Source organism: Rutilus rutilus (assembly GCF_951802725.1).
Source record: "Rutilus rutilus genome assembly, chromosome: 5".
NCBI classification, from domain to species: Eukaryota; Metazoa; Chordata; class Actinopteri; order Cypriniformes; family Leuciscidae; genus Rutilus; species Rutilus rutilus.
The window spans coordinates 11,930,378-11,947,055 of NC_140213.1; the positions used below are offsets into that span (position 1 = coordinate 11,930,378).

The following is a 16,678-nucleotide window of genomic DNA, read 5'->3' on the forward strand; positions in this document are numbered from 1 at the left end:
CCTCGGCTGTGAACCGCTCCTCGCGTGCGCCTGGCAAATCCGCCGTTATAATAGGAATCCGCTTTAGAACAAGCGCGCCTGCTCTTAAAGGGAATGTGAGATGTCGCTCTGATTGGTTTATTTCACGTTACGCCCAAACCACACCTATGAATAATGAAGCTACTTCAGACCAACCCCTTTTAGATTTGCGCCGGGCGCAAGAGTCATTTATCCCGCCGGGAAAATAGCAACAGCGCCCAAGACCCGCCCACAAAGTTACTTGCGCTTTGCGCTTGACACTTGCGTTTCAGATCGTTAAAATAGGGCCCAATGTGGTTGAGGGAAGAGTTACTCTGGTCATGGCTACCTGTAGCACAACGCAATTCAATTAGATAACTGAAATAATCGAAGAAAATTCAAGAAACAACTTCTCTGTTTTTACTCATCTCTTTAAATTTGCCACGAAATCAAAAACTTTTTTTTCTTTTTTTTACACACTCCATTCAACAAAACGACAAAGCAAAAAAAAAAAAAAAAAAAGATTTGTGATAACTTTGCAAATGTATTCAAAAGAAAGAACTGAGATTTCACATCAACATAACCATTCAGACCCTTGATGTTACCAGCAGCAGCTTCACTGTTGGGATGGTATTGCACAGGTGATGAACGGTGCCTGGTTTCCTCTAGACATGATGCTAGGAATTAAGGTTCATCAGACCAGATAATATTGTTTCTTACAGTCCTTTAGGTGTTTTTTTCTGCAACTTCCGAGCGTGCTTTTATTTTCATCTGGCTACTCTGCCATAAAGCCCATCTCCACACATCATCTCTTGAGTTCAGCCAGAGTGACCATCGGTTTGGTCTGGCCACAATGTCTAGGAAGAGTTGTGGTAGTTCCAAACTTCTTACATTTAAGAATGAAGGAGGCCATTGTGCTCTTAAGAACACATCAGATGCAGACCAATTCTTGACTGTGGGAGAAACCAAAGCAAACCCATACCAACCCAGGGAGAACATACAAAGTCCACACAGAAAAAGCCTCCTGGCTTAGCCAGGACTCAAACCAGCAACTTTATTGCTTTAAGGCAACTGTGCTACCCACTGAGCTGCACTGTGAAATTTTCATTTTTACTTTGTAATACATTTGCAAAGTTATAACACATCTGTTTTTTAAAGGTTTTTATTTATTTACTATAATGCTTTGTCATTATAGTGTAGAAAAAAAGAATAATGATTTAAAGCATTCAAACATGAGGATGCAACAAAATGTGACAAAATGAAGGGGTCTGAATTAGGGCTGTCACAATATCAGCAAAAATCGAATACAATTTTGATACACAATTGGCCAGAAGCATTCAGAAACACAATATATCGCAATATCTATAGAAATCTTGAACAAAAAAAAAAGATGAAAAGAAAACCAACGCTACCAGTCAAAATTTTATTTATTTTTTTATTTTAAGAATCACACAATTGCATACAAAAGGAACACTTACACTTAATAACCAGTTTGAAATAACTTTCTTCTGTGAACTGATGTGGCTTCTTATCACAGAATGAGGCAGACATTTTATTATTTTATAGTATTATATACAGTGTTAAAGGCTATATTGATTGACATTGCATTATAAAATACAGTACATTAGCCTTATGAAAGTATGTCAGGCAGGAAATCCAAATGTTCACCTATCGTCCATCAACCTCAGATATGGCTTTTCATTTATGATATGTAAGTAATAGCAACTTTACATGGTCGTTTGCTCTAACATTAATCTAGATAAATGTGCTCTATTATTAGGCGCATAGCTAAGTGTTCATGCAGAGTTTGGTATAGCATGCTTACTTGCATGACATGAAGCGCCGGCACAATCACTTGCATTTTTTTAACTTAAAATACTCCGTCATTTTTGGTCATAAAGATAAGAGTAATATATCATTCCAAACTGTAAAGTGTCTTCCTGAACTTCAGTGTGTTACATAAATGAACAGAAACTCAGTGTATAGGCTACTTGCCTCACAGATATAGATATAAATATATCTATAGAATGCTTATAATGTCTACTTTTAAATTAACCAATTCAAATTGAAAACAAATACTCTCTGATTATGTAATCTGTATGAAAGGCACATTCTCTCTAAAGGCGAGATCACTATGCGGAGATGACGAGTCAGCATCGTCAACTTCATCTTTGCAGCCGACACTGATTCAGAAAACACTAGTTTATTAATAAACAATTTAAATGTCACCTTGCTATTTTTCAAAACATTCATAATCACTACTTTTGCCAGCGCTTTTTCGCAAGCTTTATGTGTGCGCTATATTTTTTTGTAATGCCACATAAATTTGCAAAAAAATATCACTAAAATGCCACTAAAAAAAACATAGGAGTTAGATTGTATTCACAAATTATTTATTTCAATAAACCAAATGTAAAAACATTCATTTACTCTAGAATAAGAAATTATTAAAATAAATGTACATTTTTAAAACTATTAGCAAAAAGCAGAAATTAACAGGAATTGTGTTTGTGCGTGTGCATGTGAAAGTGTATGTTTGTGTGTGTGTCACCCATTCATATCAGCATTTGTTCTACATTTCTGATTTTGTTTGCCAAATTATATAAAAATGCTGTCTGTTGCAGTCACATACTGCCATACTGACTGGCGAGAGGAGGAGCTGGGGATGGATGAGGGTAATTAGCTCCTGAGAAACACAATAGCTGCTGATTATACTCAAGGAGCTTATATGTATACATTTACATTTACATTTATTCATTTAGCAGACGCTTTTATCCAAAGCAACTTACAACAATAGAAGCAGTTAAACTAACAGTAGGACAACAATATGCAAGTGCTATGACCCTTCTCAGTTTAATCTAACGCAGTACATGCTATTTATTTTTATTTTTATAATAGAATAGAATAGAAGAGAAAGTGTTAGTGTTACTGGATCAAGTGCTGTCGAAAAATATGTGTCTTCAGCCGTTTCTTGAAAGTGGCTATGGACTCAGCAGCTCTGGTTGAGTTAGTCAGATCATTCCACCAGCAGGGAACAGTCATGGTAAAGGTCAGAGAAAGAGATTTTGTGCCTCTTTGAGATGGCACCACAAGACGTTGTTTGCCTGCAGAGCGCAAGTTTCTGGATGTCACATAAGTCTGAAGTAATGAGTTTAAGTAAAAGGGAGCAGATACAGTGATAGGATACAGTGATAGGCGTCATATTCCTTTTGGTAGACTGAGTGTCAGCTGATGCGAGCTTGACTAACGTGACCTGCCAGAACTGACGCTACACTTAATAACAACCGAATCAAGCCCAGTTTGTGTGTAAACAGGTTTATTTTACATTGTGTGGAACAAATGTCCCCATAGTAAAACCTGAGATCACCTACATTGTGGGAAATTGTTTAATAAACATACTAACATACGTTTTTTGAAAATGTAAATATGCAGAATGTTTTCTGTGATGGGTAGGGTTAAGGGTTAGGGAATAGAAAATACAGTTTGTACAATATTAAAATCAGTCTATGAAGAGTCCCCACAAAGATAGCGAAACCGCGCGCGCGTGTGTGTGTGTGTGTGCGTGTGCGTGCATAGATGATGTAACAAAAGTCACAAAATCTCATGCCAGTGAGATGAAGGTTTTTTTTTTTTTTATGAGGGAAACATCAAATGGGACAGACCCCAAATACAATATGAGGTTTAATGTATAGTCAGTGAGTATAGGAGAGTTCATATTTTTTTTATCTCATAATGATTATAGTTGAGCTGTTCATTATAGTTGAGCTGTTCATCTTTCAATGGATAACGACAAGTCCAGTGAGTGAAAACTACCGGTTCATAAATATTCCTTGTCATTTGGATAAGGACCACCTGGACTGGCCCCAGCTCTCAGTACAATAATGCCAGGCCTGTTCCTCAGATGAGAGCTTCAGTGTGTGAGGAGGAAGGGCTTTTTGTTTACTCTGAGATTTTTCCAGGCTGTATAAAGACCTCCATGGCTGCCACAAGTATCTGAGATGGCACCATGTAAACAGGCTTCACCAACTCTTTTGGAACCCAGAGTTTAAGTTATGTTCATGATCACTTATCTGATTTTAATTACAACTACTTGACCAGAGTCTCACTATTTCTCTCTTGTTTACATACTCTGTATTCTTAGACTGTGCTCACAGGTTCATTTGCATCTTTAAATCAGCTATTCACTCTGCTAAAAAAAGACCATATTTGACCAACATTAAATTGCCATAATCCAAGCTGGTGTAATGATGTCAAATTTTGTGTTTGGTCACGTTTAGAGTTTTTTTTTCTTTTTTTTTTTCTGTTTCTTAATCAGCTGTCGGTGAACATGTCAAACTAAGGATCAAATCCCCCAGATTTTAGCCTAGGATCAGAGGAATCTTTTAGGAATTGCATTTTGTCTCAGACGGCCAAATCGTGGCCAAAATCGCACAGTGTGCACCCAGCTTGAGATTCTGTTTTGTGAAGTTTGGAGTTTATTTCTAAATAAAGACTGCTGCACTTAGATCCTGTTTCATCTCTTACTGCAACCAACGCTGACAAGTGATGGTTTAGCTTCTGGCCAGCATAGTTATCCTGTTTACTAGCAATGCTCTGGTTGACCAAAATGGTCATTCTGGTGAAGATGATTCAGCAAGCTTTTCCGGTTAAATGTCTGGTGGGATGACCAGCACACCACCATCCAAAATCCAACTTGAGACCAGTTATTGGTCCACATTTAGATCCATCTAGGGGAGGGTTTTTTTTTCTTTCTTTTTTTTTTCTGTTGTACAGTACATCAGCGTATATAGTACTAAAAGGGAAACTTGTATTGTAAATGTAATTAGAATGTAACTTTTTCTTTTGCATTATTAGTTCCAGCAGAAATGCATAAATATGCTTCACATCTGCTGGCTTGTGATATCCAGGGCACAGCTCCCATGATGTACTGCCATTCGAATTGCATGTGCCTCTTTTTATGGATTACAATCACTCCATGGGGGTTCATGATTGCTGCCTTTTCAAAGTGCTGATTTTCTTTTCTTTTTCTTTTCTTTTCTTTTCTTGATTCCCCTTCATTACCGTGTTCTCTCTATCTCTAGGGCTAGTATTGTTCAGAGGAAGATCATCTCATTCCAGGATGAGGGCTCGCTCACGAAGCGGATGTGTGAGAAAGGTGAGTTATTCATTACTCTCAGATAGATGGTTTAGCATATTACAGGCAGTTATTCTATGATATGTTTTTTCACAGTGTATAGTGCTTTTCCTTTTTTCTCTCTTCTCCCCCAGTTTGTCTCCTCATATAGCTGTTATATAGCATGGCCAACATTCTATCTGAGCTTTGGTTATGTCGCAGGCCTGATTGTTACAGGGAATTATATTCCAGCATCATTATTCCAACTGTAAACAAACAGTTCAATTCTCACAGCCACCAAATGCCTTCAACCAACATGCATCCATTGCAGGATAGAGAGTGTGTGCAGTGTGCAGTTAATAAACTTCTTGCAGCCAGACCAATAGTTGTCAGTATAAAGTCAAAAGCCTCTGGTACTGGGATGAAAAATAAAGCAGCTAAAAGTAAAGTTAAAAAAAAAAAAAAAAAACTTCCAAAGTACATTTCAGTTCAATTTGTTTAGGACAAACCAGCATCCCATACTGGGGACCAGTGTCCGAAAACAAACATAGCAACAGGGACATCTTGCATGTTTCAATTACTTCATTACTTCACATTCTTGACATTGTATGATGCCTATCTAGTGACACAACAAAAGTTTGTGTGATTAAGCCTGTTGTGCAGTTTATATATAAATAATTAGATATAATTATAATTTTGTAGATATAATAATCTTATAGATAAAATAAATTATACATAAATTATACATTATTTATAATAAATAAATAATAAAAATGTACATGCTGTACATTTGGTTATAAATAACAATCCAGCCACTCTCTCTTGTCCTTTAGAACCGCTGTATGGAGAAACCACAGACAAACCCCTGCTGGACTGCTGTGCCTGTGGAACTGCCAAATACAGAGTCACCTTCTACGGGAACTGGTCAGAGAAATTGCACCCAAAAGACTACCCAAGTAAGACACTATGTCCTCAATGACGTGAGGTGTGTCATTTTTTCAATGTTAAAAAAAACCGTTCTCCTATCCCAGTTTAAAGTTTAGAGACAACAAGTAAGCCATTTCAATTGTTATGCAATACTTAAGGGACAAATTATACCTTACATCATGCAACCAACATTGCATCGATTTTTTTTTTTCCTGGTGGACGGTACTCACGGTACTTACATTGAAGGAGGGAGGGAATCAAGCCATGTCAAGGGAGCAGAATATCATAGAGCAGTTCTTGTGGAGAACACCCAGTGGTATTGGACATGACTCTGGAAAAGTATAGTATAACGTTATACATTTTATTTAAATGGGTATTTCACATCATTCCATGTTTTATGTGTGAAATACAAAGTTCTGTCATGAAAATCTAGATGGCACAAGCTAATAGGTCCTTAACTCAACCTGCTTGCAATAACATCGTTATCTATAGGGCACAGCTGATTGGTTCATGCTGTATCAGTGGTCAATGTCCTCACATGCTCAACCTTCAAATACTTAGTTAGCATTTGCCTTAGCAGTGATGATTATACATTTAATTATATTGCGCTTTTCTCAAACCCAAAGCGCTTCACAGAGAATAAAGTACACAAAACAATAAGAAATAAAGCTGCTGGCAGCAATTATTGGGGTTCAAGCATTTTAAGGCCTTTAAGCACAAGCATAAAATGGTATTATGTTTCCTAGCCTGTAACCACCAAAATCATTGACGGAAAAGACCCTTTACAGCCAATACAGGCAATTTACAGAGGACAATATGGTTTTAAAGCTTTTTAACAGTTATAGCCCCACTTATGGGGCGATCCCGATAAAAGTGTGTATACTTGTTTAGAATCATATTGCATGATGAATGTTGCATGTTCTCACCTATTTTTTGTGAAGTTTCGAGTTTTTGTTTAAGAATGACAGGCTTTTGGGTGGACGCAAGGTTGAGCCAAAAACCTCGGACTAGTTCGCGAAAGTTGGTTTTTGAAATAATCTCCAATATTTAGCAAACGATTCGATTGGCGACTGTGGTCCTAGAGGCAAAGTTAATCAGATTGAGGAGTTCTACCATGCGGTATGAATGTCTTGGGTGTGTGCCAAAAATTCCGTGGCACACAGTCCTTTACACACATGAAAAACGCAAAGAAAAGTTGGCCGATTTCTTTCGAATTTCTCACAGGCCTCTAGGGCTGCAAGTCAAACAGGCCCAGCGAGTTTTGTTCCGATCGGCCTCCGTTAATCTTGTCTGATAGCTGCTCAAACTTCATTGGCCGCTGTTTTTCGAGATACGAGAATGTCCTCAAAGTCAGTCTTGGCACCTTGGACATAGACACCACATGCCAATTTTCAAGTCAGTCAGAATCAGGGTTGCGTAGTTATAGCCATTTTAATGTTTTTTAAATGTTATAGCGCCACCAAGTGGCCAGTCACCACGTGATTTTTCACACGACCACAGAATGAGCTCTTACATGGGTGTGCCGAGATTGGTTAGAATATATCTTTCCGTTCACGAGTTATTGTCATTTTAGCAAAAGTGGCTCCTCCAACTTTTAACATTTTAACAGCCCTTAGATGCCGTGAATCGAAATGTAAACTTTTTTTTATAATTATTTACAATCAGACTCCAGATAATCTTGTTCCAATCGGGCCAAATACCTAGGACTAGTTCGCAAAAGTAGTTTGGAGACATGCATTTTGTCCTCCTTGAGCCAAGGATTCCAACAATATAAAATACTTGAGCCTATGCCTAACGGTTTAGGAGTTATGAGAGATTTCACACTTGTCACTGCTGTAGCATCCCTGTCATGCCCATCAGTGCGGGATGACGTTGTAGAGTATTGTGACTGTGTGAGTACTAACAGCCCGCAAAGTTTCAAGTCTCTACGACTTACGGTTTGGTCTGCCCGATCAGTTTTAGGTGAGAATGCCGATCCTTGGAAATTTTCACAATTACAATTGGGTTACTGCCCTACGCGCTTGAACCCCTTACAAAATTTTTAATAAAACAGAAATAACAAAAGTACAATAGTGCACTCAAGAAGTTTTACAGAAAAGAAAACAGTCCAGTGTTGGGGAATTTCTAATAGCCAAGGGAAGTTTATTACACAACCATGGAGCTTAAACAGAAAAAGCCTGTCCACCCATAGACTTCAATTTAAAAGTAGGCTGCTAGTAAAGGAGTCAGAAGAGAGGAGAGAGCGAGTTGATGTGTAAGGAGTAACTAAATTACAAAGGTATGCCGGAGCTGTCCCATGAAGAGCCTTATATGTTAAAATCAGGATTTTAAAAATCAATATGTACCTGTACTGGAAACCAAGGCGGTTAATAAAGAACGAAGCCTCGATGTAATAAAGGCATGTATAAGCCTTTCTGCATCAGGCAAGATAAAGAGAAGATCGTAGTCTGGCAATATTTCTGAGATTGAAAAAATCTGATTTTGAGACCATTTTAATATGGATTTGCATGCGAATCAAAAATATCACCAAGGTCAGAATCAGTAAACAAACTGAGATTATTGCATTTATCGGTTCGATAATTCATTCATCTGTCGGCATACCAACAAGTAGAAGTTCGGGTTTAGATTTGTTAAATTTAAGATAATTGTTATGCATCCACACCACACCGTTATTTCTTCTGGACAGGTAGTAAAAGATGTAAGTGCAAGATTAGGATCAGAGTATGTGCTGACATAGATCTGTGTATCATCAGCATAGCAATGGAACCCCAGACCATACTTTCTAATAATGTCACCAAGAGGCAACATATATATGCAAAACAAAATGGGTCCAAGTGCTGTCCCCTGTGGGACACCCTGTTGAACTGATGTTGGCTCGGGTTTGATTTTTCCCATTCAAGCAAATTTAAAACGATCAGTGAGATAGGATTTAATCCATCCAAACACAACACCAGATATGCCCAACCAAACACGCAACTTATACAGAAGGATATTATGACATGTAGTGTCAAAAGCAGCACTAATGTCTAGCAGGACTAATATTCTGCAAGCACGCCTGTCGGCAGAAGTAAGAAGGTAATTTGTGACCCAGACTAGAGCAGTCTCCGTGCTGTGTCCAGATCTAAATCCAGACTGGAACGGTTCTAATAGATTGTTTTAATTGTGATTGTGATAGAATGGCATAAGCATGGTAGGCACTTTTATAGAACCTCAGTAGGCAGGGGGTCGTGAGCTCATAGACATGACCAATTCCAAAACATTATCTAGACTGATAGTGACAAAATTAGATGAGTTTTTAGAACGAGACGCAGTAGACGGCAAAGAAGAGCCAGATAGATATTATGAGCTGTAGATATTATGAACTTTCTCACTTAAGTATTTGTAGAATTTGTTACACATCTCAACAGAAGGACATATATTTTTATTATGAGGTTTAAGACGTTTGTTGATAAATAAAGTGCAGAAATTCTCTACCTTCCCCTGCTCCACCTTGTATAGATCTGCTTCGGGCATTCCTGTACACTATATTGTACAGCAGCAGTATGTATTACTTGCTCACAGCAGTGTGTCATGTATGTATTGGCAGTAGTAAGTTCCGTACTTGCTCTGCAGCAGCAGCAATAACCTATAGCAGCAGCAGCAATAAAAGCAGCAGCAGTATAGCAGATCTATTCCACCAAGACCAAACATATCAACATTGCCAAACACTCAGAGAGTTGCCATGACAGAAATACAAGTAATTTGTCTATTTACAAGTTTAACATGTTTGTGTGTCAAAAGGAAACACTGGACATAATCTAAAATAGAGTGCCCTGAAATTCAAACACATTGTTTTCTAAAAGTGTATGTTCAAAATCATGCTGTACTACAGAGGGCCACTCACATAGCTCTCTAGTAAATTACCTTATATTTGTCCCAAATTTTTAATGTACATTCTGACTTAACCCTTAGAAGATTGCTTATAGGCATTTTTAAGCAATATGTTTGTATTGTTTGCTTCATATAGAAATATATAAAAAATTCTTCAAACACCAAACTCATCTGTGAAGTGAACTTTTGCATGTTTGTTGATTAAATCCATTTCCTATTTCCAAAGTCCTATTTGGACTTTTGGTTTGCAATTGGCACATCTGGTGTGCACAAACCTTTTAGTTGTCCTAGGTGTGGCGCACTTATCATCTGGCGTGCAACAGGCTTAAGACTCTAAAGCTTTGGTTAAATTCTACTGACAATCTGGATTTTAATGTTTAATGTATAAAGACTCACATAGTCGTGCTGATCATTAAACAACTACCCAGAACAACCTAGAAACTGCTCAACAATGGCTGGTCCCTCGCAATCACCCTTGCATTATGGCAGCAAATTGTGCAGTAGCAAGCAGCACTAGTGGTTTAAATCTTTTGGTTCTATCTATTTTATGCTCATAATATGTCTATAGGATTGTTGCTCATTTTGCAACAAACATCAGTTAAGATGTGTAATATGCAATCATTTCCTCATTATTTTCTCTTATCACCTGTCCTCTCTTCTTGTCTTTTGTGGTTGGTGTGGATAACCTTGAGAGTGTCTCTTTGGGAGTAAATTAAGCCTGGGGATTAGAATCGCTCTCCACTTGAGCTTCTGCAGCTCAGATCAATACTCTGATTAGAATGTACTCTGGGAGCTAGATGAACCTCATGAAGAAAGTGTGGTGCCCTAATTTATGGGCTTAGGAAACAGTGAAAGACATACTGGAAAACAGACACACACACTTGTAAAGTAGATAACACATGGGATTTATGATTGTCACACGTGCGGAAAACATTCCCATGTGCCGGTACAATTACATGTATCCTAAAGCATTTGTGTAAAAGAAAACACACAAGCATTCTGCTGTGGACATCTAGAATATATGCAGTCGTTATCATTTCAATTTGATGCATTTGCATGAATTACTTGATAAACAAATCAACTTTAATTAAACATAGCCACTTTCATTGAATTATTAAGGCACATCAAGTAGTCATATTCTTGACTTTGTTGCTCAAATAAAAACATGCTTTAGCGCTAACGGTTCAATATTTTTTAGATTTTTTGATAAAGCCTTGGCAAGCTGCACTAATGATTGTGAAGGAAAATGTCCAGTCTGCCATTTTTTTAATAACAGGTTGTCCCAGCTCAAACTCCCACTATTGGCTGATAAAGAAATTGACATGTTGGGACGCATGCATGGGTGGTAATATTGCAATGTTTTCTTTGTAAATAAAGTGCATTTTATTATAAGCATTATTTGCATAGGAATGAGGTGTGTTTGCGCTGAAAAGAAGGACAGTGATTAGAATGCAGGTGTTTAGAGAATAAGATGAAGTATAACTAATTTATTTTTATTTTTTGGGCAAATTGATGGAAAATTCTAATCAATTTTTACATTTTGATTTGTACAAAAATGTATGTTTTTTAGAAGAAAAGAAAAAAAAACATGAAGGTCCACTCCTAAATCTAACCACAAGTGAAGTGTAAGCAGATCATATGAAAATGTATCAGTGATGCAAACTCATAAATTTGCCACCAGTTCAGCAATTTGTAAAACTGTTACTGATTGCCATGAAAGTGTTTTGAACGTCACTGTTTATTTCGCCCCACTGTCTATACATTCTTGCGAAAATCAACTAATCAAACTGGTTTACTTGTAGATGTCATTATACTAAACTGGAATTATGAGAAAGTATTTTAACATCAAAAACATTACACATATAGGGCCCTATCTTGCACCCAGCGCAATTGACTTTGTACACCAACGTATACAATTGTATCATTCCTATCTTGCACCCGACACACAGCGGACTTTTCCCTCTATAGACGCACGTTGGTAAATTAGGGAATGAACTTGCGCTCCCGGGGGGCGGTTCAGCGAAAAGAGGTGGCGTGTTCCGGCGCAAACGTTCCCTGGTGCTATTTTGCAGTTCCAGAAAACAATTCCGCCACAGACCAGGACAAACCTAGTCTAAAGTCAGTGGTGCATGTTCAGTGGCGCGTTCAGATGCTATTTTAAGGGCGCATGCTTGGCCATAATGTAGCGTGTACACAACGTGCATACACTTTGCTCCTCTCATCTACACACAGATGCAGCAGTTGCCATTTTTGCAAACCATACATAATTACAAGGAAAAATATTCCACATGAGGGAAATCATTGTGGTGTCCATGAAGATGTGAAAAAACAGGCATAAATCTAGCTTACACATTTACCAAAATTATTATACGCCTGTTTAACCTAAGCTTATTTGGGTGGGTTTCTCCCATCCCCATACAATGTAACTTCTCTGTCTTTTACGGCCCTGACGAGAACTTCGGTCTCCTCGGAGGTGAACTGCTCCTGGCGTGCGCCTGGCAAATCCGCCGCTATAATAGCAAAAATAGGGCCCATAACCTTGAAGCTTAATTTCAAAACAACTATCATGTCAACCCAGTAGATCAAGGGCATGTCTGCAAGAAAATACATATCCATATTTTTGAAGCAGATAGAGAGGAGAAATGGAGAGATAGTGTGTTTGGCAGGATATATAAAAAATAAGCATTGGAACATAAGAGCACATCAGTAAGATTTGATACAGGCCTGACGGATTGAGCGGATTAGCGGCACGGAGAGGATGTGGTAAGCTGTTCTTCACAGAGCCAGTGTGAACACTCTGTCATTCCTGTGGAATATCTTAAATTGGTGAGTAGAAATTAGATTGAGGGCTTTAAAGGCTCAGACTGGGAGATCTGGAACTTAATACCTAATTTTCCTACAAGGTGACTATATTGTTAGTGCAGGACATTATAAAGTTGAAAGAGAAGTGTGACATTTCTTAACTTTTTTACAGGTAAGATGTTTCATTTGTGAAACTCTTTTCAGTGGTTCACAGAAGGACTGTCTGTCATAACTCCAGCTTAATGTAGCACCATAACCTGATACAACATTGATATTAAGTGCAGTATTTGTTTGTGGTAAGGTGGAACTTGCCATTGAAGGACTTGGCTAAGGGGACAAATTGAGGACATAGACTCAAAAAAGCCCTGGGTAGAGCTATTCTAGTAGTTTTTGACCATCCCCTCTGGGAGAACCACATTTTGTGGGAGGTGGAAACCATTTATATGACATTTTTGGAAGCCATCGTGGAATAGTTGTACACAGCACACAAAGATCCTCTAAAGCTTCACACTGCTCCTGCACAATGGAGGGATGCTTCCTCTCCATCAGAAAAGCAGGATTATTCTTTTAATGATTGTAGTGTTATGTAAAATGCAAACATTTTAACTTGTATGTTTACTGTAGCATAGCCTTTTAGTTACAAATATTTAGGTACAGGCGACTTGAGTTTTATTCTGTCTTGGATTATTTCCTGATTCCATTTAACAACTTCTCCTTATTTACTATCAGTGCTCCAGGGTCTTGAATATACCATATGAATTTATGTGTTATTGATTTTCTTATACTGTGGACCAGTGATTATTTGTTCAATAATATGCAAATAAAACAATGAAAATATTGACTTCCAAGCCATTCTTTGTAATGCCTTTTCATGCTTTCATCTGCTATGATAATGTGAAGTGTTTGACTTACTCTATTTTTTTCTCAACAAATACTGGTATGTGCAATCATTTGTGCTTAATTAATTAATCTACATACCGTGTAATTAAATTTCATTAAAAATGCAAACAAATAACAGCCCTAATAACATTTTATTTTGTATCTTTTATAAGTACCTAATGTTGTAATATACAAATATTATAAAATTAAATGTATTAATTATATATAGGGTAATTTAATTAAGAACACATTTCCCATTGATTTGGCTGTTGTAGACCATGTTCTGTGCTAGAGACTATAGTATCACATTTTGACTGATGCTGCCGCTGTGCCAATTGTTGACTTGTTACAATAAGAGTTCTTTGCAAACGGCTAATGTGAACCCAGTCACATGAGAGTCAGGAAGTGCTTTTTACATAAAGTATTAATTTGTAGAAACATTTAGATTAATATGGCTATGGCTGCTTCTTCCTGAAATTTTATATTTATTTGACGTTATATTTGTCTTTTTTTGGCAGTTTTATTGGGAGCGATAGTGGAGATAGGATAGGAAATTATGAGGAGAAGAGGAGAGAACAAAACTGGGAAATGTTGCATGCCAGATTCAAAATGCATTGCATTGCACTGGGATGTTTTATTATTGCCAAGTGCTACATTAGGATATGTATAGAAACAGGATATTTTAATCTGACTGTCTTCTAATGCAACCCTTGTGAAAAAGAAGTACATTTTAGCATAGTTATAAAAAGAGTACTTTTTTTTTAAAGAATATGCTTAAATGTGAAATGAATGCAATGTTTTTTGACACTGAATGTTTATTGCAACTAAATGAAATATATTATAGTTTAAATTTATATTAAATACAATTAGTTGAGCTTAAGAGTGCTTTTTGACCAACTTAACTGGGACACTTACGTACATAAGTACATTTCATAACTGCTTTTGTTGTCTTTTAAATATGGTGTGTACTTCTGAATGTACTACTGACTGGCATTAAATATAATTTATCAAATACATATAATCGTATTATCGAATTACACAAACAGTTAAAATGATTAACAAGTACTTTACATGTGCTTGAGTTAGTAAATATATCAAAATCAGTGTACTTATTTAAAGCATTAGAGAAGATTATTAAAACAATAATTTAAAATGTTTAATTTGAATTATTATAAAACAAAATATTTAAAAGTGTTAAACTACTGTGTTAAAGTGTTAAATTACTCACCCTCATGTCGTTCCAACCCCGTAAGACCTTCATTCATCTTCAGAACACAATTTAAGATATTTTTGATGAAATCCGATGGCTCAGGGGGGCTCCATTGACAGCTATTTAATTAACACTTTGAAGGCCCAGAAATGTAGGAAAGACATTATTAAAATAGTCCATGTGACAACAGTGGTTCAACCTTAATTTTGTGAAGCGACGAGAATACTTTTTGTGTGCCAAAAAAAATTAAATAATGATTTTGTTCAACAATTTCTTCTCTTCCGTATCAGTCTCCGACGTGCGTTCACGAGAGCATATTTTAGGTGTGATAAGAAACATTAATGAAAGTGTACTCTTTAAGTACACTTAAGTGGCCTTTTATTTCATTAAAGGGTTAGTTCGCCCAAAAATGAAAATTCTGTCAGTAATTACTCACCCTCATGTTGTTCCAACCCCGTAAGACTTCCGTTCATCTTCGGAACACAAATTAAGATATTTTTGATGAAATCTGAGAGCTAGCTCACTCCTTCATAGTCTGCTATGTAATTGCAAAAGTTAGTAAAGACATAGTTAAAATAGTCCAAGTGACTACAGTGGCTCAATCTTAAGTTTATCAAGCGACGAGAATACTTTTTGTGAGCAAAAAAACAAAAATAACGACTTTATTCAACTATTCATTTTCTTCCGTGTTGGCCTCTGATGTGAGTGCACGAGAGCGCCACGACGCATGCGCGAGAACTGAGATGATGACGCAGATGGGTCTCGATGAACATTTTAAAGTGTCAAAGTGGTAGTTGTGTAACTGTCAATGGAGGGATAGAAAGCTCTCAGATTTCATCAAAAAATATCTTAATTTGTGTTCAGAAGATGAACGAAAGTCTTACGGGTTTGGAACGACAAGAGGGTGAGTAATTAATGACAAAATAAAAATGTTTGGGTGAACTATGCCTTATTCTAAGACATTTGGACTTTTGTACCTTAACAGGGAGAGCCAATCACTGGTCGGCCCTCATTGGAGCTTCCCATTCGAAGAACTATATATTGTGGGAGTATGGAGGTTATGCCAGTGATGGGGTCAAACAGGTCGCTGAACTGGGCTCACCGGTCAAGATGGAGGAGGAGATCCGTCAAAAGGTAAGGGTGCAGAGTTATTGCATACCCAAACTGTTCATTTATTCAGCTGCCAAATGCTTAAAAATGAAGCTATAGTCCTTTTAAGTGTATGTTTTTTTGTTTGTTTTTTTAAGGATTTGCCAACTGTCTGTTAATGAAATGGCCATATCTTCTGTGTTTTAGGATTGTGTAGTATATCTTAAAATAATAATGGGATCTTAATGCTCTCCAGTGGTTATATTGTGTTCTAAATTCTGCCTGGGTAGCTTTGTATGTTTTGTAATGTATTTTTTTAGACAAACTCAACTTGCATACCCACAGCTGCAAACACATAATGGTTTAATCATAAATCAGCTGGGTGGGGATTATCCTGCTTGTCCTTGAAGAACTTTGATAAGAGTAAGAATTAAAAGCTGTGTCTATGGAAATACAAGGATAAAATAGAGCTGAAATGGATCAGGTTGATCATTACATTAGTTCTCCACTGGAGCATCATAATTACCTGCTGTTGAGGTTGTTTTGTGAGGAGCATTGAGAAAAGACCTTTGCAATTGACAAGCTTGCTGCCTTTTCTCTAAGTTCAGTAGAGCGTGCATATGCTCTTGGAGATCTGTGAAAGGCTCAGATGTTTGGTTCCCGGTACGAACAATGCATTTCCATTTGCAAGATCAGCTGAGAATTGACATGGAAAAGATATAAGATAAGAGGATGAGGGAGATGATTAAATTTAGTTCTATTTCAATAATCATGTCTCTTACATTCCCATT

At 37.2% G+C, this 16,678-nt stretch overlaps 1 protein-coding gene across 1 annotated transcript in view; it reads left to right on the top strand.

The window, feature by feature from the left end:
• spon1a (spondin 1a) overlaps nucleotides 1–16,678 on the top strand; it is a 278,835-nt gene that overhangs the window by 70,296 nt on the left and 191,861 nt on the right. The window contains exons 4-6 of the mRNA XM_084409250.1: nucleotides 5,079–5,152; nucleotides 5,944–6,066; nucleotides 15,784–15,932. Coding sequence (XP_084265376.1) covers nucleotides 5,079–5,152; nucleotides 5,944–6,066; nucleotides 15,784–15,932 — 346 coding nt within the window. The remainder of the gene's footprint in view (nucleotides 1–5,078; nucleotides 5,153–5,943; nucleotides 6,067–15,783; nucleotides 15,933–16,678) is intronic.